The sequence below is a fragment of the Pseudorasbora parva genome, chromosome 25 (genome assembly GCF_024679245.1).
Source record: "Pseudorasbora parva isolate DD20220531a chromosome 25, ASM2467924v1, whole genome shotgun sequence".
NCBI classification, from domain to species: domain Eukaryota; kingdom Metazoa; phylum Chordata; class Actinopteri; order Cypriniformes; family Gobionidae; genus Pseudorasbora; species Pseudorasbora parva.
Genome location: NC_090196.1, coordinates 1,658,106 through 1,685,846, shown reverse-complemented (window position 1 = coordinate 1,685,846; position 27,741 = coordinate 1,658,106). Strand labels below are relative to the sequence as shown.

Sequence of the window (27,741 nt, the reverse complement as noted above, 5' to 3'; positions counted from 1 at the left end):
CCCTGCTCATTACCCACATTTCATGTGTCCCTTTTCAGACCTGCGGTTGCCCCCAAGAGAGAGGAGCTGGGAGGGGGTCGTTCCTGTGCAGACTCCCCCCATTGAGGAGAACGGGCCAGAGGCTTTCCGGGTGCAAGAGATCCTGAACTCCAGGCGTCACGGCGGGGGGTTGCAATATCTTATTGACTGGGAGGGGTAAGGCCCTGAGGAATGCTCCTGGGTCAGGTCTCAGGATATCCTGGATCCCACATTGACTGCTGCTTTTCACCGAGACCACCCCGACTGACCAGCTCTAAGACCCCGTGGTAGACCCCGCCGTCGGCCAGGTCCTTGCTTCCGAGGACCATAGCCGCCTGCCTCTGAACTATGTCTGTTTGACTCTCGTTTCTTGGATTGCCCTTATTTTGATGCTGTTTGTACTGTTTGTCTACATTCCTCTGCTGACTCACCAGTGTCAATAAATTACTGCGGATGGATCCGAACGCCTCAGTCTCTTCGTCACAGCAGCTAAGAGCGAAATATACACTTCACCATTGTAATGAAAACAGTGTAACAACACAGACTGATAGTTAAATGATTACCTTACAAAATTGAAGTGTGTTTGTATTTTTTTTTTTCATATTTGAACAGTTTCTTCTTTTAAATTTAACGGCTTCATTACGTATAAGTCATGTCATGCTCTTCTCGAAAGTCAGAAATCCAGACCAAACTGTAAAATGTATTTTAGAGAACCCATTTTTAAATATAACGTCAATACCTTACAGTTAGCTATACTGTTTCAAGCCATCTTATATCCTGGGCAGAGAAAAAGTATATATCATGATTCTGCAAACCTCAAAGGCCATGATTTCATTAAATAAACGTGAGCTTCAGGTTTCAGATTCTGAGCTTTCTACAGCCTGCACACTACAATGCTTAAGAATGTTTAAGTTTAGAGCAGCGTGCAGTCAATGAATAGCGTGCATTATAAAGCCAAGTGAATTCTTATGATCAATGTGTAACGCTTTGACCCAGATAACTCTCGTTGAATCATGAAAATAAAGAGCATGAAGGCGAAAAAGTCCGTATTTCACACGTTTAATGGTAGGTGCACAGACACGCGCTGCCTTATACATGAGGAATTCACTCTTTCATAGCGTCACAATTAAAAGTAATCAAATATTATCACAAGAAGGTAGAGCAAGATGTATCATCTACCGTGGCACATCACACTGAAGATACCGCTATTCTATGTCACCAACACGTAGTGCACGTCATAAGTCAAGTGATCAGTCTCTTAAAGGGGCCACTGCACAATAATGTGATGTACGCAAAAACAGAGGTTTTGGCCATTACAAATGACAGTGTTTCATTTTTTGCCATGATTTTTATAATTTGTTGCGCACAGTTGTAAGACAGCATAAATCTCTACAGCAAAAGGCAAACCGCTACATACCTTCGGTTTGTTTCCACCATTTATTAGTAATGATTTACACAGTTTTTTTTTTTACTATTTTCTATTTACCTGAACATTCAGTATTGTGCAATATAGCACTCAGAAGGTGAGAGACATTTTGGGGGGAAAGAAATGCTGCATTTTATCATTTAAACATGTGGCTTTTCATGAAAATTCTATAATCCAAGATTGCCACCACCTTATGATGTCATAATATGCCAATTATATGGGAAAATGTACTACATAAAACATAAACTTTGGGTTATCCTTAATATTTCTCTAATTTACAGAAAGTTTCTATCTTTTATCACTTTTAAGATATAGCCTTTTGAAAGTAAGATGTCAAAATTGAATGTTTTAGGAAAAACCTCTGGTGCCTAAAGGGTTAATTTGTGTTATGTAGCTTGATGCTTACTGAAGCTCTGATACACCTGTTGGAGCAGAGCTTTGTCTATTTATGTTACAATAATTCACATAATGTGCTTTTAGTTTAGTTTTTATTTTTATTTTTAGAAAGACAAGCTAATGTGGAGTACTAAATGAAATACAGTGCTGTTGATGGGTAATTTAGGCAGGCATACATGTTATAATGGTTGAATAATGGCTGTTAAAAAAACAACAAAAGATTCATAACAAAAGGATAATGAGGATTACGCCTCAGACATTCAAAAGTCTGAAACGGTCATCGAGTGAGCACATTGTACCATTAATTGAGCTGTTCTCCTCGCCAGACATTAGACAAAGTACTGCAAACGTGTCTTCAGGCCAACAAACTTATTTGATAAAAAAAAAAACAATCCAGACATGGTCTTAGAAAATGTTTTATAAAATTCATAGTTTTGGACATAACAGCCTCAGATTTTAAATAAAGCATGACCACACTTGTGCCTTCAATTTAATTGTAGTTATAAGTCCTTATATTCCATTCACATAATATTTTTATACGTGAAGAAAAATATTTTTTATTATAATTATATATATATATATATATATATATATATATATATACATATCTATACCGTATTTTCCAGACTATAAGTCGCTCCGGAGTATAAGTCGCATAAGTCAAAAAATGCGCCCTGAAGAGGAAAAAAACATATATAAGTCGCACTGGACTATAAGTCGCATTAGGGCAGAGCGGGAGCCGCACGCGCATGCGAGCACCCGCTCGCGTGCACTCGCGCCCGCTCACTGCATAACCGAGCGAAAGAAAGAAAGTTTGAAGTGAGTGAAAAACTTTTAGGGGACTGGTGAAAAGCAGAGGTTACTAACTGTAATGAAGAAAAAAAAAAAGAAAGCTACTTGCAGACTGTAAGCAAGATGGCCAGCCCAGAACTGAAAGGAACGAGTCCACAGATGCTTGAAATCTCTGCCGGGAGAGGCTCAGCCGCGCAAAACGAACGCTGTGTGACTCATTCTCCGCTGCAGTTTACTACATGCAGTTTTTAAATTGCCGAATAAGATTTTCGTTATGGGGGTATTTTGTTTGCGTTCAGTCTTTCTAAGTTGTTGTCTTTAAGTTAATATTTCAGTTAAGAGGTTTTTTTTTCTGTTTTCAGTTATTTTTTTCTGGGGTAGGCTACAGGAGCAACATAGAGAGCCCTCTCGCGGCTATATGTTTATTCTTGTCAGTCAGTATGAATTAAATTTGATATATAAGTAGCACCTGACTATAAGTCGCAGGACCAGCCAAACTATGAAAAAAAGTGTGACTTATAGTCCGGAAAATACGGTATATATAACTCCTGGATGACAGGAGTATCAAAGGCTACTTGAGCTGATTTACAGCCCTCCCTCCCCAGAGAATTCACAAACCTCCCTACTGATCAAAAGGTTTCAGCGATCACAGCCCATCCACCCTGACAAGAAAGCAAGAGCTTTCCCGACCAGTTGTTCTTAACTAAGGCTGCTTCCATTCTTCAGCAAGTAGGGCTCGTCCGCCCAATGCCATGAGCTGCTCCCATCAAAGGCAACACGGGACCTCCTGGCCAGGTAACCAGGCAGCCCACCATTTCTATGAGTATTTGGGGGGTCTCTGGTGGCTGTCCTAAGGTTTAATGTATATTTTACACTGTCCCTGTTTAAATATATAAATAAAAGAAATGGAAAAAAAATCAATTGTTGGCAATCAAGCTTGCTTTGGAAAAATGCCGTCACTGGTTAGAAGGTTTGGGGGCTCGTTTTAATGTATGGACCGACCATAAGGATCTTGAATACATCAGATCTGCTAAAAGACTCAAATCTAGGCAGACTCAGTGGGCTCTTTTTTTCGTTTTACATTTTGATTTTTCTCTTTCGTATCAACCAGGTTCTAAAAACATCAAACCCGATGGTTTGTCTTGTATTTTTGACCGTTCCGAGCGCTTGTCTACTCCCAAATGTATTTTTCCAGAGAGACTCATCATCTCCACATTCACATGAGAGATTAAATTGAAGGTCGAAAAAGCTTTAGAAGGGGTAATGCCTCCGCCTGGCAGCCCACCGAGTCAGTTATTTGTGCCTGAGGGGGTTAGGTCCGATATTATAAGTTGGGGCCATGGTTCCAAATGTAGCTTGTCATCCAGGAGTTAATAGAACCCAGTTTTTGGTTAAGTGTTTCTAGTGGCCTGGTATGGCTTGCAACATTCGGGAATTCATCTTGGCGTGTTCGGTTTGTGCCATGGTTAAGGCTTCAAATTGCCCTCCAGATGGGTTACTCCAACCTCTGTCTGTTCCTTCGAGCCCCTTGTCACACATCACTCTAGATTTTATAATCGCCCTCCCAGGGCAAGATGGTCGTTTTGACCTTGGTGGACAGGTTCTCGAAAATGTTTTTTTTTTATTTTCTTGCCCAAATTACCCTCTGCCAAAGATACAGCGGTGGCTGTCATAGATCATGTCTTTCGTTTACATGGCCTTGCGATGGACGGTTTTCAACAGGGGACCCAAATTCGTATCCAAATTTTAGTGATAATTGTTTTAATTACTGGGGGCGACGGTTCGTCTGTCCTCGGGTTTCCATCCCCAGAGCAATGGTCAAACCAAGAGGGGCAATCAGGATCTCGAAAGAGTGTTGCGATGTTTGGTGTCCAAGAACCCTTCCTCCTGGACTCAACAAATTTCTTGGGTTGAGTACACACATAACTTTTTACCAGTGTCGGCTACAGGCCTATTTTTGTCCAGAGGTGTCATCACACATGGAGCATAGCCCGCAAGACTCTCCTCCAGGTGGGAAGATGCACCACCACCAGTCTAAGCTTCCCGTCTACGTCGTGAGTCAAAAGGTGTGGCTTTCATCTAAGAACATTCCTCTGCATTCCGTGAGTAATAAACTGGCTCCCAAATTTATTGGTCCGTTCACTGTCACTAAGATCATTAGTCCGGTGACAGTCCACCTCAAACTGCCTCCCAAGTACAGGAGGATTCATCCTGCATTTCATGTTTCTAAATTAAATCCTGTCTTTCATTCCCATTTTGATTCGCCGTGTCCTCCCCTGCCACGTCTCATAGATAGGGAAGTGGCGAGGAAACCAATAATTACAATGAGGCAGATGAACAGTGTTACAGCCTCCCATCTATGGTTGAGGACCTGGTAACAAAGTATAGAAGAAGTGCATTTTACAAAAAAGAGAAAGAAACCACAGAGAGAATGAGGATGTCCAACAACCACCATTTGAACCTATATTAACTTTTAATTGTCTGTTATAAAGAGTAAGAAAATTGCGTAAAAGTAACAATAGCAACAGAATTATAAATATCAAAAAGAATAATAATGAAAATATTCCCCAGAAACAAGCTAATTACAACACAAATCAAATATCAAAGAGAGTCAAAACATGTTAAACACATTTAATTATCTTTCCATTAAGTGCATCACAAAATCCTGAGCCTAATTACTCAGGGGAAAAATATATATATAAATCAACACATGATTCTGGGAAGGAAGCAGGAGCAAGGAATCCTCTTCATCCACTCTCTAAACTGTACAGAAGAAAATACGCCGATCCACTCTCTGTGAATCTCCCCCACATTTTTAAATGGATTTTGTTTCACATTCCTCTCCAGGGCGCGGTTATCCCTTATTTCTTGTACACTTTTTTCTACGACATCTTTTCCTTCCCTTCGCCTCTCTATTAATGTGCTTGGACACAGAGCTCTGTGACAAATAAAAATGCAATAAAGATTCCAGTGTTGACTAATATGTTACCAACATGCGATTTTATATAGTTTATAGCCTACTCTTTATTATGCACATAAATGGTCCAAAGTGAATATCTTTAGTTGTTTTGTTCTTAGGCAGTTAAATTAAGTCCAGTATAAATGTTACTGCTCTTCAACAGCAGCTGTCACATTTGCTAAACATTACAAATACTGTAACAAAATACATTTTACTCTGTATTTGAGTTTAAATGTGAAGTACTTTAGATTTTTATTCAACTTCATCTTAGAGGCAAATATCGTAGTTTAATGAAAAACTGACTGTTTCATTAAATGGACATGGACATTAGATTTTGATATAGTTTAAAAAATATTAATATTTTATATACACTAAAATCATCTTAAGGTGGGCTAGAGGTGGGCATCTTAAGGTGGGCTAGAGTCCTCCGAGGATGATGATTTGGCTGTGCTGCCGCCCTCGGGTGTGCCAGCATTGCCCGAGTTGGACCCGGAGCTGACAGACATGCTTGCCCGGGCAGCCGCGGCACTTGGGTTGGAGTTAGAGTGCGGATCGGGCCGCATTTTTCTGTCCGAGCCCGACCCACGTCTGACAGAGCAGTAGCCGAACCCGACCCGAGCCCGACAGGCATTCAAATATTTATGTCCGAGCCCGACCCGAGCCCGACAGTTAAAATCAATGTTTTCCCCTCATATACTAATGACACGTACGTTTGTTTGTGTGGAAAGCCCGCTTTTATTAAGCAGCTGTAGGAAGGCATTCTGAAATGTTTAGAGACGAGCGCATCAGCGCGCACACGGGGCATCAAACGTTACACAGAGCCCAATCAAATAGCCAACTGAAATTAAATGAACAAAGGTCTGCTAAAAATGGCCCAAGCTAACAGAACAAAACATTAACGTAACACAATTGAAATGCTTATTGAAATGAAAGTCATCTTACCAATTTTCTCAAACTGTATGTTTCCTAAACTGCAACATGGGATCTATTTACATAATCTATCCATCAAAGTTTAGGCTAATCTAGGTTTTATGCAGAAAAAGAATTGCATCAACTGTGGATGGCTTCAAGGCTGTCCTGCTGCCAGCAGCGCTGAAGTTGCGCTTACTGGAATGATAAGGATGGGCAATGCGGACGCACGTGTTGCGCGTTGTTGTCACGGCGACATAAACAAATTTCCGCATGCAGGAAAACGGATGTTAGGGTAATATTATGCATGTATTTTAATCACAAAAACAAACCATTGCATCAAGTTAAACAGACCCATTGGCTACTTGCATAATAAGCAGTTTTAAATTTAAAAGGTTCAATGCCTTATCGCGCTGACGTGACCGAGCCCGACCCGAACCCGAACGTCATTTCTAAATATCTGTCCGAACCCGGCCCGACCCGTCGGGTACCGTCGGAACCCGTCGGGCTCGGGTCGGTTATCCATCCTCTAGTTGGAGTGGAACCCTCTGCCCCCACCTGAGCGTTCGCGGCTGGATTATTGGTTTTTGGGTGCACCATGTCAGGTCAACCGTCTTGCCGTGCCCCCAATTCCTTTCTTCCCAGAGGTGCATGAAGAGATTGCGCATTCGTGGAGGGCCCGTTTGTCCTTTCGCGACCGTTTGGCAACCTCTTCCGCCTTCTCCGTCCTCGATGGGGTGGTGGCTAAAGGGTACACTGGGATTCCCCCGGTGGGGCACTCTGTGGCGATGCAAGTGTGTCCCCAGAGCGCCTCTGTGGTGATCCATATGTAGATTCTCATCTTCAATGGTGGCAAAATCCTACAGAGCTGCGGGGCAGGCCGACACTTCTTTGCATGCCATGGCAACCCTACAGGCCTACCAGGCCAAGTTGATGTGCAACATGCACGAGGGGCGATATAGATCCCGAGATGGGCATGGCAGTCTGGCACGCTCCGGGTACCAGTGACTCGGGCCTGCAGACAGACACTCAACCAATGGTCAAACCTCAGCTTTCTAAGGGCCGGTATACCCGTAGACCGAGTTTCCAGTCATGTTGTTGTGTCAACAGATGCTTCCATTATGGGTTGGGGTGCCATGTGCAATGGACATGCTGCCGCGGGCTCCTGAACAGGACCCCAGCGCCACCTGCCTGTCAATTGCCTCGAGTTGCTAGCAATACGATTCGCCCTACACTGCTTCCGAGCATTGCTGAAGGGTCAACATGTGCTCATTAGTTCGGACAATATGGCTATTGTAGTGTACATCAACCAGCAGGGTGGTCTACGCTCCAACCACATGTCCCAACTAGCTCGTCTTCTCGTTTTATGGAGTCAGAAGCGCCTGAGGTCCCTTCGTGCTGTCCATATCCCGGGGATCCTGAAACGTGCAGCCGACAGCCACTCCCTGGGGAATGGAGACTCCATCCCCAGTCGGTTCAGCTGATCTGGGATCAGTTCAGGGACACACATGTAGATCTGTTTGCTTCCCACGACTCGTCCCATTGCAGCCTGTATTAATCCCTGACCGAGGGCATGCTCGGCATGGATGCACGGGTGCACAGCTGGCCACGGGGCCTTCGCAAGTATGCGTTCCCCCCAGTGAGCCTGGTTCTGTGCAAGGTCCTGTGCAAGGTCAGGGAGGACAAGGAGCAGGTCATTTTGGTCGCCCTGTATTGCCACAGCCGGACCTGGTTCCCAGAACTGCTACTTCTTGCGACAGCCCCTCACTGTTCGATTCCTCTGAGACAAGATCTCCAGGATATAAGATCTCCAGGATCTTATACCTAAATTCACTTGTTCAGACTTACACACCCTCCAGAAGCTTGCGTTCTGCGAGTGAGCGGCGCCTCGTGGTTCCATCCCAAAGAGGCATGAAATCGCTCTCACGGACATTTTCCTGGACCGTTCCCACCTGGTGGAATGACCTGCCGATCTCAATTCGTGCTGCCGAGTCTGTAGCCATTCTTAAAAAACATCCTAAGACACATCTTTTCCATTTGCACTTGACCAATACAGAATAGCACTTACTGATCACCACAGCAACGACCAAAAGCGCACAATCCTGGATCATATCTACGTCTCTCATCCGGATTTGTGCCTTCAGGCGGGTATGTTACATAGTTATCATAACTATCAGAATCCAGTGTTCTGTATATTGCGTACGTGAGTTTTTGTTGTAGATGGCTATTGCTGCGCGTTTAGCTAGAATACAAAACCAACCCATTGGGCCACTGAATCTGCATTAACGACAACAGCTGGGGCAACAGCCTTAGTCCTAATGGGTTGTTATCATAGCTATCAAAATCCAGTGTTCGGCACTTTGCGTACGTGAGTTTTTGTTGTAGATGTCTGTCTTTAAAAAAAAAAAAAAAAAATTGTTGTGTATTGTGCTAATTAATTGAGATTTCTTACAGCTCTTACAGGTTTTTGGCCTTGTCTGTTCCGTTGCTTCTATTACTCTCCCCTTTTTTGTAAGTCGCTTTGGATAAAAGCGTCTGCTAAATGATTAAATGTAAATGTAATGTAAATCTCCTGGAACACATTCGCCAGATTTTACAATCTCCGAGTGGAGCCTGTATCCGACTATGTACTCGCCTCTACACGTGGCTGGTAATGGATTAGGCTCAAGTGTCTTCGCTTGCTTGCCATTTCACTGCAACGACTAGATATATTCTGGATATATTCGTGCAATATATTCTCAGGTGAGCTTCTCCAAAACCCCTGAGCTCCTCCAGCACTGACGCCGCCGACGCCAGTAAGTCTGCCCTATCTAGCCCAGACACTCGTGTCTGGCCAGGGGCCTCCATGTGCATGGTTCCCCCTTCGGCGCCCTCCACATGTGTATTTCCACCGTAAGCCTCCCTGAGCGGGTGTTTTCCCTTGGCAAGCTTGCCGCATCCTGGGGTTAAAAATCCACCTGCGGCTGGTACCCCAGTGATCTTACTTAAGCAGCCCTTAGCGGGTCATAGGTGTATTCCTAAGTTCTCCCTACGGGTAGGCATTATGGTGCATATCTCCACCTGGAATATGCCTCCCAGTGTCCCTTGGTAACTCCTGTGATAAGTGGAGGCCTTCAGCCGTACAAGTCTTACGCCAGGGCACTTGAGCTTACAAAGGGCACTGGAAGACAGCTGAGTGGCGTGATTAAATTGGGACCCCCATTCATCAGTCACTGACATTACTCTGAGTGACTGAACGAAAGGGAACGTCTCGGTTACGTTTGTAACCCTCGTTCCCTGAGGAGGAAACGGAGACGTAACGTCCCTCTGCCACATCTGCTGTACTGCTGGAATGGGAGTTCAGCTTGGCTCCTCAGCAGGTAAACATAATGCGATCATGCTAGCTACTTCCTTATATACCCACCTGGATAGGCGGAATCACACATGCAAATATCGCATGCCCATGGCATTGGCACTGCCATTGGGCGTATTCTAGATCTCGAAGTTAATAGGCTTCTAAGAGAAACCCCCATTCGGCAGTCACTGATGTTACATCTCCGTTCTCCTCAGGGAACGAGGGTTACATACATAACCGAGACGTTCTCTACCAGTCTCTCAAGAAGAGAAAACAATCTGTCCATTCTCTCCCACTCTCCTCTGACTCTCGCTGAAACTTCTTGTCCTCCCTCAGTACCTTGATCAGCTCATCCTGTCTCGCTTCCTCTTGACTGGTGCAAGCTCCTCCTCATCCTGGTCATCCACTGCTGAACTTGGCCCTGGTGTGTCCTCAGGGGTGGAGGCAATGAGGACAGAGGGGTTGTTAGAATGCCTGTCCCACGGGGAGCTATAATACACATGAACCTAGTGGAAATACTACAAATGGGTAGTTACCTCCAATCCACACTGGCCGAGCATTTCGTAAATAAATAAATACTAATTTGCTGCCCTTATTTTAATAAAGCTGTCTGCTAACGTCACTTGCTCCATAAAACAAACAAATTATTACATCAGAACACCTAAGGAATGGGTTGTTGAAGGGGTAGTGGTAATGAAGGGGTCAAGTTCACGTTAAGAAATAAAGACCCCAGGCTTTTAACATGTTTCGTTGGTTATTTCACTAAATTAAAACACAATACTTACATTTATATTTGTAGTCCTCGGCCATGGGAAGGGCTAGGCTGTGAAGAATCCGTTCTATCCTTCGCGTTCCGGGGAGATCGGGTTGCCAGGTGTCTGCAATAAAAGTAACCCAAAACGAAAAGCCCAATGCGATTTTCTCCATCGAGCAGCCAAATTCTTTACTGGATTTTTGCATTTGGGGATGTTGGAGCGCCAAAATCGTACTTACAGGGGTGGAAATCAACCCGAGGAAATAATTTGTACCTGCGGCAACAACTTAAAAGTTGGCCAATCTGGAGTGAAAACCGCGAACTTGGCAACACTGACGGCAGGCCGCATTTGAAGGCTCCTTCGAATTGGGACAGTCTTCGACGCGCTGCGGTGAAGCAATCAGCCTTCAAATGCGGCCTTTGAAGGATGCAGCCCCTAAATTGGGACACAGTCACTGAGTTTGGAATTGTGCTTAGTTGTCAGTTATAGTCATCAAAATGAAAAGAAATAAACATTTGAAGTATATCAGTCTGTGTGTAATGAATGAATATACTATACAAGTTTCACAGTTGAATGGAATTAGTGAAATAAAGAAACTTTTTGATGATATTCTAATTAAATGACCATCACCCTGTAGATACACTTGCCTGTCCTTCATCATATCAATCAATCAATCATCTTTATTTACATAGCGCTTTTACAATGACAATTGTTTCAAAGCAGCTTCACAGTGTTAAACAGGACAATATTGCAACACAATTAGATTGGCTAGTTTGATTTGGATAGTTTATAGAATTAAATATGACCAAATTAATACATTTAATTTGTATATTAAGTTGAATAACTTGGATCATAATTTTAGCAGTGGTGTAAAGTAACGAATTACAAATAATCAGTAATTGAGTAGTTTTTCTCAGGAATTGAACTTTTTTAAGTAGTTTAAAAACTAAAAAAAAGTACATTTTAAGCACTGTATCTGTAATTTTACTGCGCTATTTTCCCTAAACCTGCCATTGCTACATTGTTTATTTATTTTCCTGTAAACGAGATTGGCTAAGACATAATCAGTCCTGTGTGTCCATGCATCATGCGCATGACTCCCGTCAAATCAACCATAGCGACCAGCCTAGAGTGAGAGCACACGCGTTTTATGAAAGGGGGTAGTGCTGGCTACTGTAGAATGACTGCAATCGTCAAATTGCCTTAAACAATTACTACAAACGGACCGCAAAATATTACATTTTCTAATACATGCATAAATAGTCTGATTTTATTCTGTTAGCACTGCACAAGCTCGCGGTGCCATCTGCTGGAAACCCTTCATTTAGATCGATTGTTTGCCAGGCTTCAAAGTGCATTCGGCATTAACCGATCATCACTGCTAGATCTTTGTCCCACGTAAACGCATAAAACCTGCTTTCTGTCAGCTTACCGAAGTGCATATTTTAATGTAACGTGTTCTCATGGCGATTTAAAATTGTATGCCATTTACAGTACAGGCCGAAAGTTTGGACACTACTTACTATTTGCAATGTTTTTGAAAGAAGTTTCTTCTGCTCATCAAGCCTGCATTTATTTGATCAAAAATACAGATTTTTTTTTTAATATTGGAATATATTATTACAATTTATAATATTTGGTTTTCAATGTTTTATACTTTAAATTATCATTTATTTCTGTGATGCAAAGCTGAATTTTCAGGATCGTTACTCCAGTCTTCAGTGATCATGATCCTTCAGAAATAATTTTAATATTCTGATTTATTACGAGTGTTGGAAACAATTCTGCTGCCTAATATATTTGATGAAAAAAAGTTTCAAAATAACTGCATTTATTCAAAATAAAAACATTTTCAAATAATATAATCTCCTTTACTATCAATTTTTATCCATTTAACACATCCTTGCTGAATACAATTATTGATTTATTTCAAAAAAAGAAAGAAAAGAAAAAATGACTGATCCCAAATTACTGACCAGTAGTGTATATTGCTGTTACAAAAGATTTCTATTTTTTAAACATTTACTTCTTCTTCTTCTTCTTTTTTTAACTTTTTATTCATCAAGTTATTATAAAAAAGTATCACAGGTTATGAAAAATTATTAAGCAGAAGAACTGTTTCCAACTTTGAAAATTAATCATCATATTAGAATGATTTTTGAAGGGTCATGATCACTGAAGATTGGAGTAACGATCCTGAAAATTCAGCTTTGCATCACAGAAATAAATGATCATTTAAAGTATAATACATTGAAAACAAATTATTTTAATTTGTAATAATATATCACAATATTAGATTTTTTTCTGTATTTTTGATCAAATAAATGCAGGCTTGATGAGCAGAAGAAACTTCTTTCAAAAACATTACAAATAGTAATGTGTCCAAACGTTTGGCCTGTGCTGTATATAGCAAATAACTTTTATAAAACATCAGATTTATATTTAAATCAGGTTTGTTTTTTAATTGCAAGCAAAAATAATCAATGGTGAAAAACATTTAAAAAAAAAGAAAAAAAATGAAAACCATTATTTTTACAGAGATAATGTCCATTGAAATTAAAGTGAAATTTTACTCCACTTAAATAAAAAAAGTTGACAAGTAACAGTACTTCTACTTGAGTATGCTTTTTCAGTACTCTTTCCACCACTGAATTTTTGTGTCCCCAACTGAGCAAGCCAAGCCAAAGGCGACAGTGGGAAGGAACCAAAACTCCATCAGGGCATGATGGAGAAAAATAAACCTTGGGAGAAACCAGACTCAGTCGGGGTGCCAGTTCTCCTCTGGCCTATTAACACACCGTGTAAGATTATTATTCTGGCAACCTTACAGGTCAGAAATCATATTAGATGGGAATATTCAAAATTTTGGGTATCACGCCAAAGATGGGTTCATTTAGGATGGCGCGTCGATTACACAAGAGTATGAATACATGAAAGATCGGAATTATTGCGCCGGAAACGGGGTTATTGAGGATGATGTGCCAGTGAGGCAAATTCAGAGGAGACACCAATTGACACGGCTCAGCAGACACTCCAAGATGAGCTGGTCATGTCCAGGCAGGTCCACCATCCGATCAGGACACGGCCTGGATCCGGCCGACTGCAGTAAACCTCGGGATAAACAGAGAGACTAACATTAGCGTAGATGCCACTCTTTTTATGATGTAACGAGTACATCAGGTGTTATGGGAAGTGTTCCCGGTTCCAGCTGACCTAGTTAATGCAGCCTAACAATCAGTCAATTGATCTGAATAATGAAAGTTAAAAATGTTCTGTGTGTATGCCATAGTAAAGAGATGTGTTTTTAGTCTAGATTTAAACTGACAGAGTGTGTCTGCTTCCCGAACAATGCTAGGAAGACTATTCCAGAGTTTAGGAGCTAAATAGGAAAATGATCGACCGCCTGCAGTTGATTTAGATATTCTAGGTATGATCAACTGGCCAGAGTTTTGAGACCGCAATAGACGTGATGGAGTATAATGTGTTAAGAGCTCACTTAAGTACTGGAGCTAAACCATTTAGTGCTTTGTAAGTAATAAGCAACATTTTAAAATTCGGCGATGTTTAATAGGGAGCCAGTGCAGTGTTGACAGAACTGGACTAATATGATCATACTTCCTGGTTCTAGTAAGAACTCTAGCTGCTGCGTTTTGGACCAGCTGGAGTTTGTTTATTAAGCGAGCAGGGCAACCACCCAGTAGAGCATTACAATAATCTAGCCTTGAGCTCATGAACGCATCGACTAACTGTTCAGCTTTGCATTAAAAGCATGTTCTGTAATTTAGATATATTTTTAAGATGGTAGAATTCAGTTTTACAGATGCTAGAAATGTGGCTTTCAAATGATATCAGATGAGACTTATTTGGTCTTATTTGGTTAAGAATGGCTTACTTCAACACTAAAAAGAGCATAATTTCTGTGCACAATATTTTTAAACTAGATCTTCACAGACTGCTGGTGTGCATATTCATGTCTATGTTTAATTGCACATTTTTGGTTTTGTTAATTGTTATTTTTCTTCACTTGTGAATATTATTAAGAAAGACTGCATTTGTGTAACGTCTTTCCGTTATGTTTTGTGCATATCATGGGCACACCTAGACAAAACAAGAACTTGATATTGGACATGTATAAACTCACACCTAAACAGGAATTTAGGACTTACATATACATTTGAACATCTGACCTCTCTTATTTGATATTATGTTTCTTCATATGCCATTTATGGTAGGGGTTGAACTTTGGGTACTGTGATTGGATGGACTGGACAACAGGATGATTCTGCTTTATCTTGTGCATAAATATGACCCTTTTTCTTTAATACATTTGAGAAACTGTGTCTGCCTGATCACCTTACTGAGGTCACACATCACAGGGGTGGAGGCTTGTTTCCAGCTGATAACTGCTTCCAGACTGCAGAGACTACCTAAATTTAACAGGTTTGAGGTGTTTTGACAAGGCATAATATTCCTCCTATGAATAATAATATCTCAAATGGATAAATAAATGTAGCAATTGTTTGTAAAAAAAAAAAAAAAAAAAAAAAGTATTAATTCCATTTATTTATTATATAAAAACATTATTTGTTTAAAAGCAGATAACTGCAGAATTGTGAAGGTCTTCTGTGAGGCGGATACATTGATAAATCCAGGTGAGTGATTGATGAATGTTAATGCTTTTTTACAAAAGAGTGAAATTATAATTGTAATGAAAGAAATGTAATACTGTTTTTAAACTGTTCTTTAAAATGAATTTTCAAAACTCTTGGCACAAAAATCTAAAGCTGGGCCTACACGGTGCGATTTTTGTCCAATTTCGAGCCGAATTCTGACTCGTGCAACTCTTTTTTGGGTTACGCTGATTTTCAGGTTTATTGTGCGTAGTTTGTCATGAGTCTGCTTATTAATTTAGTTAGTTTATCATTAATTTATGGCTGCTTGTTTTACTTTATTTATTTATTAATTAATATTTAGTCTAATTAATCTTATTATGATGGGAAGTGCGAACCGTTGTCCATCTTGACACAATGTCATGTTGTCCTTTTTTTCTTCTTTTTTTCTCTTTTTCCTTTCTCGTTTTAATTGATGAACATGAGGCAGCGAATATCACGCAATTGATAAGTTGAAAGACTTACTTTGCTCTGCTGATCGCACCGTTTAAACATGAATGCCTGAGGCTGCAGCTGCGAGCCGAGCGCTGTGAGTGTGATCTCTATACCCCACGCGCGAGTTGAAAACATGCGGAAATGGCTCCCTCTGCTGGCTGTAGTCTTTAGCCTCTGGCTAAAAATTCCTCAGATGGCGCAAAATGACGATTTTTGCATCATGGGAGGAATTTTTCCAGAAAAAAAGCATAAATCTCTTGTCTCAGGGGGATATGGGGATACAAAGCCATAAGCTAATCGCTGAAGAGCATTCCCAAAATATACTCGAAATGTTGAAAGTAAAAAGTTCTAATTTTGTTACCTTGACACATTAGAAGAACATTTATAAAGAACATTCAACATCTCATCGCTCAGTTATATCCTCAAAACAGTTTCCTAATGTGGCAGAGAGAATGTTCTTCCTTTGTTATTATGAAACATTGGGAAAATATATATATTTTTTAAATCATTGTACAACTTGTTACCTCAGACACATTCCTAAAACATCCTTTGAGTGTTGCAGTTAAAATGTTATATCTTGGTTTACATTTAACGCTATAGGAAAAAAAATTAAATGAGAAAACATTCTTAAAATATTTGTTAATCATTACATTCAAATGTTTTCTTCAGAACCAATCTTGTAGGGATGTACTATTTTATCATTACAATAGCATTATATTATGTTTCTTTGTTTAAATGAGAAATGGAAAATGATTCCTTCATATGCTGAGATAAGGTGATGTGTTGTGTCTTGTATCAGGATGGCCATACGTGTGATTTTGTTGCTAACACTTTTTACTGGGCTGTGCGTCGCTGAATCCAAAGGTACGTTTAGAATAATACAAGTCAATTGTTTTAAAAATCTGTAACCATTTGTATCATTATATATCAGTCCAATTTATTGAATTTATTGAAATTATAAGATGAAATATGGAAAATGAAACCTTTTGATGTATTTATTTATTTATGGAGACTCTGTGATAGAATTTGTGATATACACATTAAAGTAAAAATTTAACTTCAATGTGTCTAAACTTATAAAAATGTGCATATCCTAACTTAAACTTTTATTGTTTATTATTGTACGATAAACAGGGAATCTTGCTCTTGGAGCCAAAGCTGTCCAGTCGTCCACATACTCTGAAGCAGGAGCTCAAAATGCTGTCGATGACAACAGGAATTCAAAGTTCAGTGGAGGGTCATGCAGTCAAACTAATAATGACATGAACCCCTGGTGGAGAGTTGACCTGCTGGAAGTCTACGCAGTAACCAGAGTTAGCATCACTAATCGTGGAGATTGTTGTGAAGAGAGGATAAATGGTGCTCAGATCCGTATCGGCAACAGCCTGGAAAATAATGGCAACAATAATGAGCTGTAAGCATTGTCTCTCTCTAACATACTTACACAAATGGTTAGAAAATGAGTAAATAAGATCAAATTACTTTGAATAATTTTTTTAAATCAAACTTGCCTTTGACAGAAGCATGTTTAATATGCTTCATGCCGTTTTGATCCACCCCTCTCTATTTCTCTGTTACTGTGTGTCTTCACAGAGCTGCAACTGTTGAGTCGATCCCTCTTGGAGACACAAAAACATTTGAGTTTAAGCCGATTAATGGCCGATATGTCAACATTTTGGTACCTGGGCGTAATGAATATCTCTCACTGTGTGAGGTTGAGGTGTTTGGAGGTAAGGGACGGAGAGACTGTGATATAATTCATGTACTTATTAATTTGTGTCTAACTGTTATTATTTTATTAACAGATAAGTACACACCATCGTATATTTGTGTTCCAAGTAAGTAATCTTCATTCATTTTAATGTTGTCATTAATAGATATATCAAGGATTAAGGATTTCTATTGTTATTTCAAAAACATGGCACATGAGCTGGAATTAAATTAGGTCTTTCATAATGCTGGCAGCCTCAGTCCTACATCTGTCGATGTATGTGCCACTGATTGCCCGGAGTCTGCCTCCAATAATTTTCTCTGCCGACTTAACCACCCATTACAGAGTCTTAATATCTGTAACAGAGCACTTCCCATACCACACTGTAAAACATGAGGTGAGAATGCTCTCCGACAAACACCTATAAAGAGATGCAAGGTAGTTCCCAAGCCAGCCGTTTAAGCCTCCTCAGAGAATAGAGCCTCTGGTGCGCCTTTTTTACCAGTCTGCTGCAACTGGTTTTCCAATTGAGGTTGGCATTGATGTGTACTCCCAGGTATTTGAAGATAGAGACAACTTCCACCTCATATGTCAGCAGTAATAAAAGCAGAACAATCAAAAAAAAAAAAGCAGTCTTACATATGTTTATTTTCTGTGGGAAAGAGCCAGATGTAGCAGCAGAAGACCTGTTCTTTCTGTATGCATGCCGATTCTGGTCAATGGTGGTATGAATATTCTCAGTGATTTGAGTCAGGACCAGCCATCAAAGCACTTCATCGAAAGTGAGTCTGTATTTTCAGAGCATAATCAGCTTTGGCTGAAGGCTGAATCTCGAGCTCTCAGAAGAGATCTGACCTCAGATCTCAGGGCTTCTGGTTAGGGTGGATAATTATTGTTCTTGTAGCAGTAACATTGCCCACACACTTACTGATGATTCAGGTGACAGAGGATGCATACTCTCCAGCATTTGCTGCTGCTTCCCTGAAGACCTGCCAGTCAGTTCACTCAAAGCAGTGTTGAAGCACAGAGGCAGTGTGATTGAGTAACAAACATAATGGAGATGTGATCAGAGGGTCCAATGTTGGGAAAAGGGTCTGCTCTGCAGGCTCAGCATCTATTTGTGTACACACGATTGAGGGTATTATTTTCCCAGGTCGCAATAGTGACATTTTGGTAAAACCTTTGTGTAATATCCATCCGATTGACTTGGTTAAAATATCCAGAAATAACATATAATACATCCAGGTGCTTTTGCTGGGATGTAAACAACCACGATGACTACTGCCGTGAGCTCTCGTGGTAGGTAGGCCTAGTATGGCTGAGATTTGATGGTCATATATTCAACAGCTACAGAGCAGTGGGTGCTAACAATGGAACAGTTAGTCCACCAACCTTTGTTGATATACACGCAGAGTCCACTTCCCTGAGTCTTCCCAGAAAACGGCTCGGGTTATGTATATAACCCTTGTTCCCTGAGAGGGAACGAGCACTGCGTCGGAACGACGAAATGGGGATGCTCCCTAAGCATCAGCGGCTCTGAAGTCTGAATAGAAACTAGACCAATCCGATTGGCGTGCGTGATGACGTCATTGTGACGGCGTACCCGGAAGTATAAAAGGGGAGCCGGCGCATAATGGCGGCAGTTTTTTGCTCTGAAGCATGCGCTCCAGGCGTGCCGAGGTGTGGCGGCGCGACGCAGTGCTCGTTCCCTCTCAGGGAACAAGGGTTATATACATAACCCGAGCCGTTCCCTTTATCGAGGGAACTTCACACTGCGTCGGAACGACGAAATGGGGATGAGTACCCACTAGGCCACACCGAGGGTAGCGCCTGCCCTAGTGTGAAGCCGGAGACCGGGCACAACTAGGACTGGAGCACCCTAGCGCCACGTCGCAGGGAGATCTAGGCTGTAAAATCTGATAAAAGTGTGCGGGGAGGCCCACCCAGCCGCCTCACAGATATCCTGCAAGGGGACCCCAGAAAGGAGGGCCACTGAAGAGGCCATGCCTATGGTGGAATGAGCCCTCACGGCCAAGGGTGAAGGCAAACTGCGCACCCGATAGGCCATGGTTATTGCCTGGACAATCCAATTACTGATTGTCTGAGTAGAAGCAGGCAACCCTTTCTTAGGTGAACCGAAGCACACTAACAGCTGCTGAGATCTCCTCCATTGTGCAGACTTCTCCAAATAAACTCTAAGTGCCCGAACCGGGCAGAGTAGGTGAAGTCTCCCTTCTTCCGCCGTCACATGAGGCGGAGGATGAAATGCCTGTAGAACCAGTGACCTGACCACCCTTGATGGGACCTTAGGTACGTAACCCGGCCTAGGATGTAAAATAGCCTTTACTCCACCCGGGGCAAACTCCAGGCAAGTTGGCGTTACCGCCAAGGCCTGGAGATCTCCCACTCTCCTAAGAGAGGTAATAGCGAGGAGAAAAGCTACTTTAAAGGTCAGGTGTTTTGGTTCCGCCAGCTCCAATGGCTCGAAGGGGGCCTCAGCCAAACCTCCGAGAACCACTGCCAAGTCCCATGTAGGAACTCTGGACTGAGCCACAGGCCTCATCCTCCGAGCCCCACGGAGGAACTGTACAACCAGCTGGTGCCTACCCAAAGGCCCATCACCCAGAGGTGTGTGGAAAGCCGCAATGGCAGCCACGTACACCTTGAGTGTGGACGGGGTCAGACCCGCAGAGAAACGATCTTGGAGGAACTCCAGCACTGAAGCCACCGGGCAGTTAACTGGGTCCACCTCATGTTCCCCGCACCAAGTGGAAAAGACATTCCACTTGAGGCTGTACAGTCTCCTGGTAGATGGAGCCCTGGAGCTGAGTAAGGTCTCTACCACCCCTGCCGACAGGCCAGCCTCTAGGTACCTGGCCCCATCAGGGGCCAGACCCAAAGGTTCCAAATCTCCGGTCGGGGGTGAAATATCGTGCCTGCCGCCTGAGACAGGAGATCCCTCCTCAGAGGAATCTACCATGGTTGACCTGCCAGCAGAGCTATGATATCTGAGAACTAAACTCGGGTCGGCCAACGGGGCGCCACTAGAAGTAGGCTGACCCCCTGTTGACGAACCCTCTCCAGGACTCCCGGGAGCAGAGCGATCGGGGGAAATGCGTACAGACGCAGCCTCGGCCACGTCTGCACCATGGCATCCAACCCCAGCGGGGCTGGATGCGTGAGGGAAAACCACAGTGGACAGTGGGACGTCTCTCGAGACGCAAACAGGTCCACTTCCACTGGGCCGAACCTCTCGCACATGGCCTCCACCACCTCGGGGTGGAGCCGCCACTCCCCGGGCCTCAGCCCCTGCCTTGACAGGATGTCTGCTCCCTGATTTTGGACCCCGGGACATACATTGCCCTAATGGACAACAGTTTCCTTTGGGACCACAGGAGAATTAGATGCGCCAATCTGCACAGAGGGCGCGATCTCAACTCTCCCTGGTGATTGAGGTACGCTACGACAGCCGTATTGTCTGTCCGTACCAGGACATGTTGGCCGCGGAGATCCGGGAAAAAGCTCCTAGAGCTTTGTAGACCGCCATCATCTCCAGGCAGTTTATGTGCCAGGAGGAATGACGGCCCTCCCACGGGCCCCTCGCAAGCGGCCGTCCATGACCGCGCCTCAACCAGTGAGGGAGGCGTCTGTTGAAACGGATTCCCGGCAACAGGACGCTCCAAACACTGGCCCCTGGGCAGAAACCAAGGTTTCCTCCATATGACTGGGGAACGAAGGCATCTGCGCGTTACCCTGATCATACGGAACGAATTCCCTCTGGGGGAATTCCCCTTGGTTTTCAGCCACCACTGGAGGGGTCTCATGTGTAGCAGGCCGAACGGTATCACGTTGGACGCTGCTGCCATGTGCCCCAGCACTCTCTGAAAGTGCTTAACAGTGAGGCCGAAGGGAAGAACCCGATATTGGTACGCCTCGCCCCCGAAAGCGAACCTCAGGCCTCCTGTGGGCAGGAAGGATGGAGATATGAAATATGCGTCTTTAGATACATCGTGACGAACCAGTTCCTCGAACTGGATCTGACTCACGATGGGATAGTGAGCATCTTGAACCTGAATCTCCTCAGAGAACGGTTCAAGTACCTCCGACGCACCCTTCCATCCTCTTTGGGAACCATGAAGTAGCGACCGTAAAGCCGGACTCCCTGTCTGGCGGAGGGATACACTATATAGCCTCCTTTACCATCAGGGAGCACACTTCCTGTTCCCTAACCTGCCACTGGGCTGGGCACACCACTATTCAGGCCACACCGATGAACCCCGGTGGTGGAACGCTGAACTGCAGTCTCTACCCTTTGCCCAAGGTACACAGGGCCCCAGCAGATATATTCGGGAGCATAACCATGCGCCGAGATATTCTACTAGGGGAACCAGCCTCTCAAGGCTGGTCCCTGGTACCCACCGAACCTCGTGCCCGACCCCCTGAAGCGGCCACCCGGCAGGGCTTAGTCGGGGAGGATTTTCGGTGTGCGAACGCGTTCGCTGCCCAGCCGAAGTCTCCCTAGAGGCGGCTAGAGTAGCATGCGTTCGCAGGAAGTCAATGTGGCCCGAGCGTCATAGACGGCGGATCGCAGCATCGACTTCCAGAAAACTCCACAGAGGAGGCGACCTCGATCGCTCCTCTGGAGAGGGGGCTGGCCAGCAGGCCACTGGGCTGGGCATACCACCATTCAGACCACACCGATGACTTCGGTATTGGAACACTGAACTGCAGTCTGCGCCCTTTGCCCATGGTACATAGGGCCCAAGCAGATATATTAGGAGCATAATGACTATGCGCTGATATATCCTACTAGGGGAAACCAGCCCTCTCAAGGCTGGTCTCTGGTACCCACCGATCCTGCCCGACCCCCTGAAGCGGCCACCCGGCAGGGCTTAGTCGGGAGGATTTTCGGTGTGCGAACGCGTTTGCTGCCCAGCTGCAGTCTTTCTAGAGGCGGCTAGAGCAGCATGCGTTCGCTGGAAGCCAATGTGGGCCCGAGCGTCGTAGACGGCGGATCGCAGCATCGACTTCCAGAAGACTCCACAGAGGAGGCGACCTCGATCGCTCCCCGGGAGCAATAAATATACCAGCGAACACAATTTGGATGATAGGTTGAAATACCTAACCCCTCAAAGTCAGATAAATCTCATTTAATTGCACAGAATTAAATGCCATCAAAACACCCAAATAGTGAACACAACTGGGATGATAGGCTGATAATCCAACTCCTCAAAGTTAGATAAATCCCATTTATTTCCTCAGAAATAAATGCCACCATAATCACCCATCACGTGAACATGCTGAATGATAGGCTGAATAGACATATCTAACTCCTCAAAGTCAGATAATGTTTAATTTAAATTCTTTCTCAGAATTAAATGCAGCCCTAATCACCAGACCATACTGTTTAAATATGTATTCAACTACTCGTCATCTACCCGCTGCCTCAGCAACGCGAGATTCAAAAATCTTCCCAACATATTTGGCTTTCATCCCTCGAGATGAAAGACCACAGGCGCGTGGCTGAAACATTCTGTACGCTACGAGCATTTCTCAATGACCAGCCAGCACCCTCAGGAGCTGACTGCAACCCTCGCTAAACAGTATCACATGTACACATATAGCGTGTGTTCACTTTCTGTTGCAGACCCTTAATGCACGCGCTGCCTCGGCAACGCGAGATCGAGCCTGTATTATAAGGTGGCGAGCTCTCGTTTGCTTCACTCAGTCGACGCTGAGCACATCTAATTCCTCGGAATCAGTTTGCTCAAGCATCTGGTTCTCCCTCCCGGGGAAGAGCCGCATCGCGGGCTTCCGCACGGGAACGGAGAACACGGGGTTACTACAGGCAGCCCCCTCGGGGACTGCCTGAGCACCTTATTATGAATGAAGCAGTGTGTATGGTGTTTTAACGTCACCCGCCTCGATGCTGAGCACATCTAATTCCTCAGAATCAGATAGCTCAAGCATCAGACCCTCCAACCCGGGGGAAGATGCCGCCAAGCGGGCTTCCACACGGGGAGGAAGATCGTCGGAACTGTCAGAGGAGGATTGGGAAAGTGCCGTGGCAGTCCCGAAACCCTCTGACAAGTCCCGCTGTGAGCCCCATGATCTGCGACGCCGAGCCGCCTCAGCGACCGCGGGTCCAGAACCACGGGGCTCACGAGGCTGGCCGGTCTCATCGAACACGGCCAGCCGAGAGCGGAGCAGTCTGAGTGTCAGCCGCTCACAGTATTCACAGGCGGCTCCCTCGAGAGCCGCCCGAGCGTGCTGAACACCCAGACACTGCACACAAAGCATGTGTGTATCCGAGCCCGAGATGTAACGAGGGCAAGGATGCACACACTGCTTGAATTCTCTCTCCATTCTCACTTTTATTAAACTAGTCAAACACACTCTTTCAATCGCAACTGGACAAACAACAGTAAATAGACAGACAATGTAACACAGAGCGCCTGCTGAAGAGCAAAGACTGCCGCCATTATGCGCCGGCTCCCCTTTTATACTTCCGGGTACGCCGTCACAATGACGTCATCACGCACGCCAATCGGATTGGTCTAGTTTCTATTCAGACTTCAGAGCCGCTGATGCTTAGGGAGCATCCCCATTTCGTCGTTCCGACGCAGTGTGAAGTTCCCTCGATAAAGGGAACTGACTCCGGTCGGCCCGGTGGAGTAGCACCCCACTAATCTGGAGTGCAGAATCTGGTAAATTATCATTAAGCTATTTTTTTTTCTGTTAATTAAAGCATGCAGCAGTTTAGACACATCTCCATCTCCTTGGACACATTCATTGTCCAACGCCTGGACTTTGGCTAAAAAAAGTCACCAGTTTGTTATTGTTAGTCTATAACTATTTATTTAAGATAAACATATATCTATAACATTTATCACAAGATAAACCACAAGAGGCTGATCAGGACCCGGCTTATTACAGGGCTAATTACAAATAAACAAGTTTGGACACGAAATATCGATTCGAGTTGAAATATTTGATTAGCTCACTTGAGAAAAAAATTTTTTCAAGAGAAAAATATTCCTTGCAAGACAAACATTTAAAGGGGATAATGTACAGTCGAGTACACCAAATAAATAATTACATGGACATATTGATTTGAGATTAAGTGGTTTGAAATTCTTACCTGTTTATCTTGGAATCCATTTTAGTGTACAAAAACCATAATTCGGGCAACAAGATGAGCACTATAGTACTAAAATACTTCAATACAAGCAGAACTATTACAGAGATGAAACTGGCACGAGTTGAATTAGTATGAAACAAGAGCGGTGTGACAGAAGAAACATCAAAGAAGGGGGAGCAGGGGGAATTATATTACTTTTCTTTGGGATAATATTTGCTTGTACTTATTAATATTTACTTGTGTGTGTGTGTGTGTGCTTATGTAAGTATAATTTAACATTAGGATGCAAGTTATTAATGTTTTAAAATTTCACATTTTAAAAAATATACTATATAATTTTTATAATGTAACATTTATTCAAATGCAAAATATAAAAATAAGTTAGAAGTTATGGTTTGCAATACTTTTTTGAGCAACTAGACTAGATACAGCACATTTCTTAAAGAGCCATACAGGCACCTAGTGGGTAAACCATTGCATTACAAATTAAAATGATAATGTTTCCAGCCACAAAATCACTCTTGGACAAAATTAGAGTGTGAGACAAAGCATATGCCTCACGCCAAATGTGCGAGAGTTTGGCAAACCTGGTTATAGAAAAAAAGGTACAAAAGTTCTCTCTGGGGACTCTATTGTTCTTTTTATCTACCAATATCCGTGTTCATTTTGAAAAGGTGACAACTTTTGTTCCTTCTTTTTTTTGTTAAGTGTATAGAGATGCTATTTTTGACTTTTAATATCTGGATCATTTTGCCTATAATATATATATATATATACACACTACAGGGCCGTTGAATGCTTGAATCTGATTGGCTGATGAACGTTCTGAGGTGTGCAATTATTTTCTGGGAAACGCACAGCGAACATAGTTCCAGGCAGCTCTCATGACCGCATTACAGTTCCAGATAACTTCGCATAGTTAACTGTAATAACAGAAATTACAGGACTAAAAAAAACAATATAAAGCAACTTAAAGGCTACACATGACATTTGTTCAGTAGCGAGGTAATAACGCTGTTTAGAGATGCAAGGTAGCCTAATTCACACAAGCGCTCTCTCTCTCTCTCTCTCTCTCTCTCTCTCTCTCTCTCTCTCTCTCTCTCTCTCTCTCTCTCTCTCTCTCTCTCTCTCTCTCTCTCTCTCTCTCTCTCTGTCCTCTCGCTTTCTTTCTAATAACTTCATTAATAACTGCAGTAGATTGCTATCAACGGCTCAAGCCTTCGTTACCAGCTTTAAAAGGAAGTTTCGGAACTCTGTTTTGGTTTGCATTATTTTTCTAATAATTCAATGGCCCGTTGTCAATTATTCCTTACATATTGTTTATTATTGTATGATAAACAGAGAATCTTGCTCTTGGAGCCAGAGCTGTCCAGTCGTCCACATACCCTCGATCAGAAGCTCAAAATGCTGTCGACGGCAACAGGAATTCAAATTTCAAACATGGTTTGTCATGCAGTGCAACTAAACGTGACTGGAACCCCTGGTGGACAGTTGACCTGCTGGAAGTCTACGCGGTCACCAGGGTTAGCATCACTAATCGTGGAGATGCTTATGCATCGAGGATTAATGGTGCTCAGATCCGTATCAGTAACAGCACGGGATATAATGGCAACTTTAATGAGCTGTAAGCATTGTCTCTCTCTAAAAATGGTTAGAAAATGAGTAAACAAGATGAAATTACTTTTAATAAATTATTTTAATACAAACTTGCCTTTGAAAGAAGTATATTTAAATGCTTGATGCCAGTTTGATACACACCTCTCTATTTCTCTGTTACTGTGTGTCTTCACAGGGCTGCAGTGGTTCATTCCATCCGACTTGGAGACACACAAACATTTAGGTTTAACCCTATTAATGGCCGATATGTCACCATTTGTATCCCTGGGCGCAGAGAATATCTCACACTGTGTGAAGTCGAGGTGTTTGCAGGTGAGCAATAAAAGGAGAGAGGCATGGTGTGTACCAAACAAAAATATCATGCAATACATTAGGCAGTATATTCACATATATGGGATACTATTTTTAATATTAATATTTATATTTTCCTATATATTGCAATATATTGAAAGCGGCAATCATTTGTATATTTTGCAATATACAGTATTACATGAATATATAATGTATTTTATAATACCATCAATATATTATTCCATATATTTACAATATATTAAAATATATTTCAAGTAATATATTGGTAAATATAATTTCCTTTCATAAGGGTAGATATTTGTACTATTTAATCTATGTGTGTGTGTTGCCTTAATGATTTGTTGTTCTGTTTTCATTGCCAGATTAAGTGGAATGAGAGGATGTGACATCACAGTCCACTAATCCTTCAAGCAAAATGCCAAAAAAAAATGCTTTGAGCAATACTAATAAGTGCACTTTTTTCATAGTTTTATCCTTAAGATGAAGGATATTTCATCAATAGTCAAAGATAGCTTCAGTGCACATTCAGTAAAGGTTTGAAATGCTTTTTAAAATGCACCTATCTTTTTCCTATCTATTTTTATCTTTACTTTATACATGAATAAATTACTACAGCATCACATGTTGTATTGTATATTTCTGGATCAAAAAAAGGCTCATTTTATTGATCAGAGAGAAGTATACAGATGTAAATACATCGATCAGGCATATCATTATATCCACCTTCCTAAAACATGTCCATCTCAAAAAAATAGCATATTGTGATAAAGTTCATTTTCCATTATATATATTGTGTATTTTTCTTTTTTTACTTTTATAAACACATTAAACACAGACAAGGCTGCCAGGGCAGGACCCTGACAATATTATTATTATTATTATTATTATTATTATTATTATTATTATTATTATTATTATTATTATTATTATTATATTCTACTGTTGATGAATATTTGAACTATATACATCCATCTGCTGTACATTCATATATATATATATATATATATATATATATATATATATATATATATATATATATATATATATATATATATATATATATATATATATATATATATATATTCACGTATACACCTGCATTAAAAAAATAAAATAAAAAATAAAATAAAAAACAATAATAATAAAACATAGCGTTAAACAAACAGAATAAATAAATACAGATACAGTCAGCAATATGAGAAACTATGTAAGGATAAGTAGTATAACAAGATCATCAGAGGTTTAAGTGTCCAACCCGTATCACAA

General features: G+C 42.3%; 2 protein-coding genes across 3 annotated transcripts in view; both read left to right on the top strand.

Moving 5' to 3' along the window:
• LOC137064350 (deleted in malignant brain tumors 1 protein-like) overlaps positions 1-27,741 on the top strand; it is a 615,344-nt gene that overhangs the window by 426,027 nt on the left and 161,576 nt on the right. The gene's annotated exons all lie outside the window — the stretch shown is intronic.
• Positions 14,977-27,084, top strand: LOC137065332 (fucolectin-1-like). 2 transcript variants are annotated; one of them, XM_067436950.1, is made up of 9 exons: positions 14,977-15,029; positions 15,185-15,241; positions 16,494-16,558; positions 16,829-17,108; positions 17,288-17,424; positions 17,500-17,532; positions 25,888-26,170; positions 26,339-26,475; positions 26,838-27,084. In XM_067436950.1, exons 3-9 carry the CDS (start codon positions 16,495-16,497, stop codon positions 26,840-26,842), a joined length of 939 nt encoding a protein of 312 aa, XP_067293051.1. In that variant the 5' UTR covers positions 14,977-15,029; positions 15,185-15,241; position 16,494; the 3' UTR covers positions 26,843-27,084. The 2 variants fall into 2 exon arrangements, with proteins under 2 accessions (XP_067293051.1, XP_067293052.1); XM_067436951.1 differs by having other exon boundaries at positions 15,017-15,029; positions 15,188-15,241.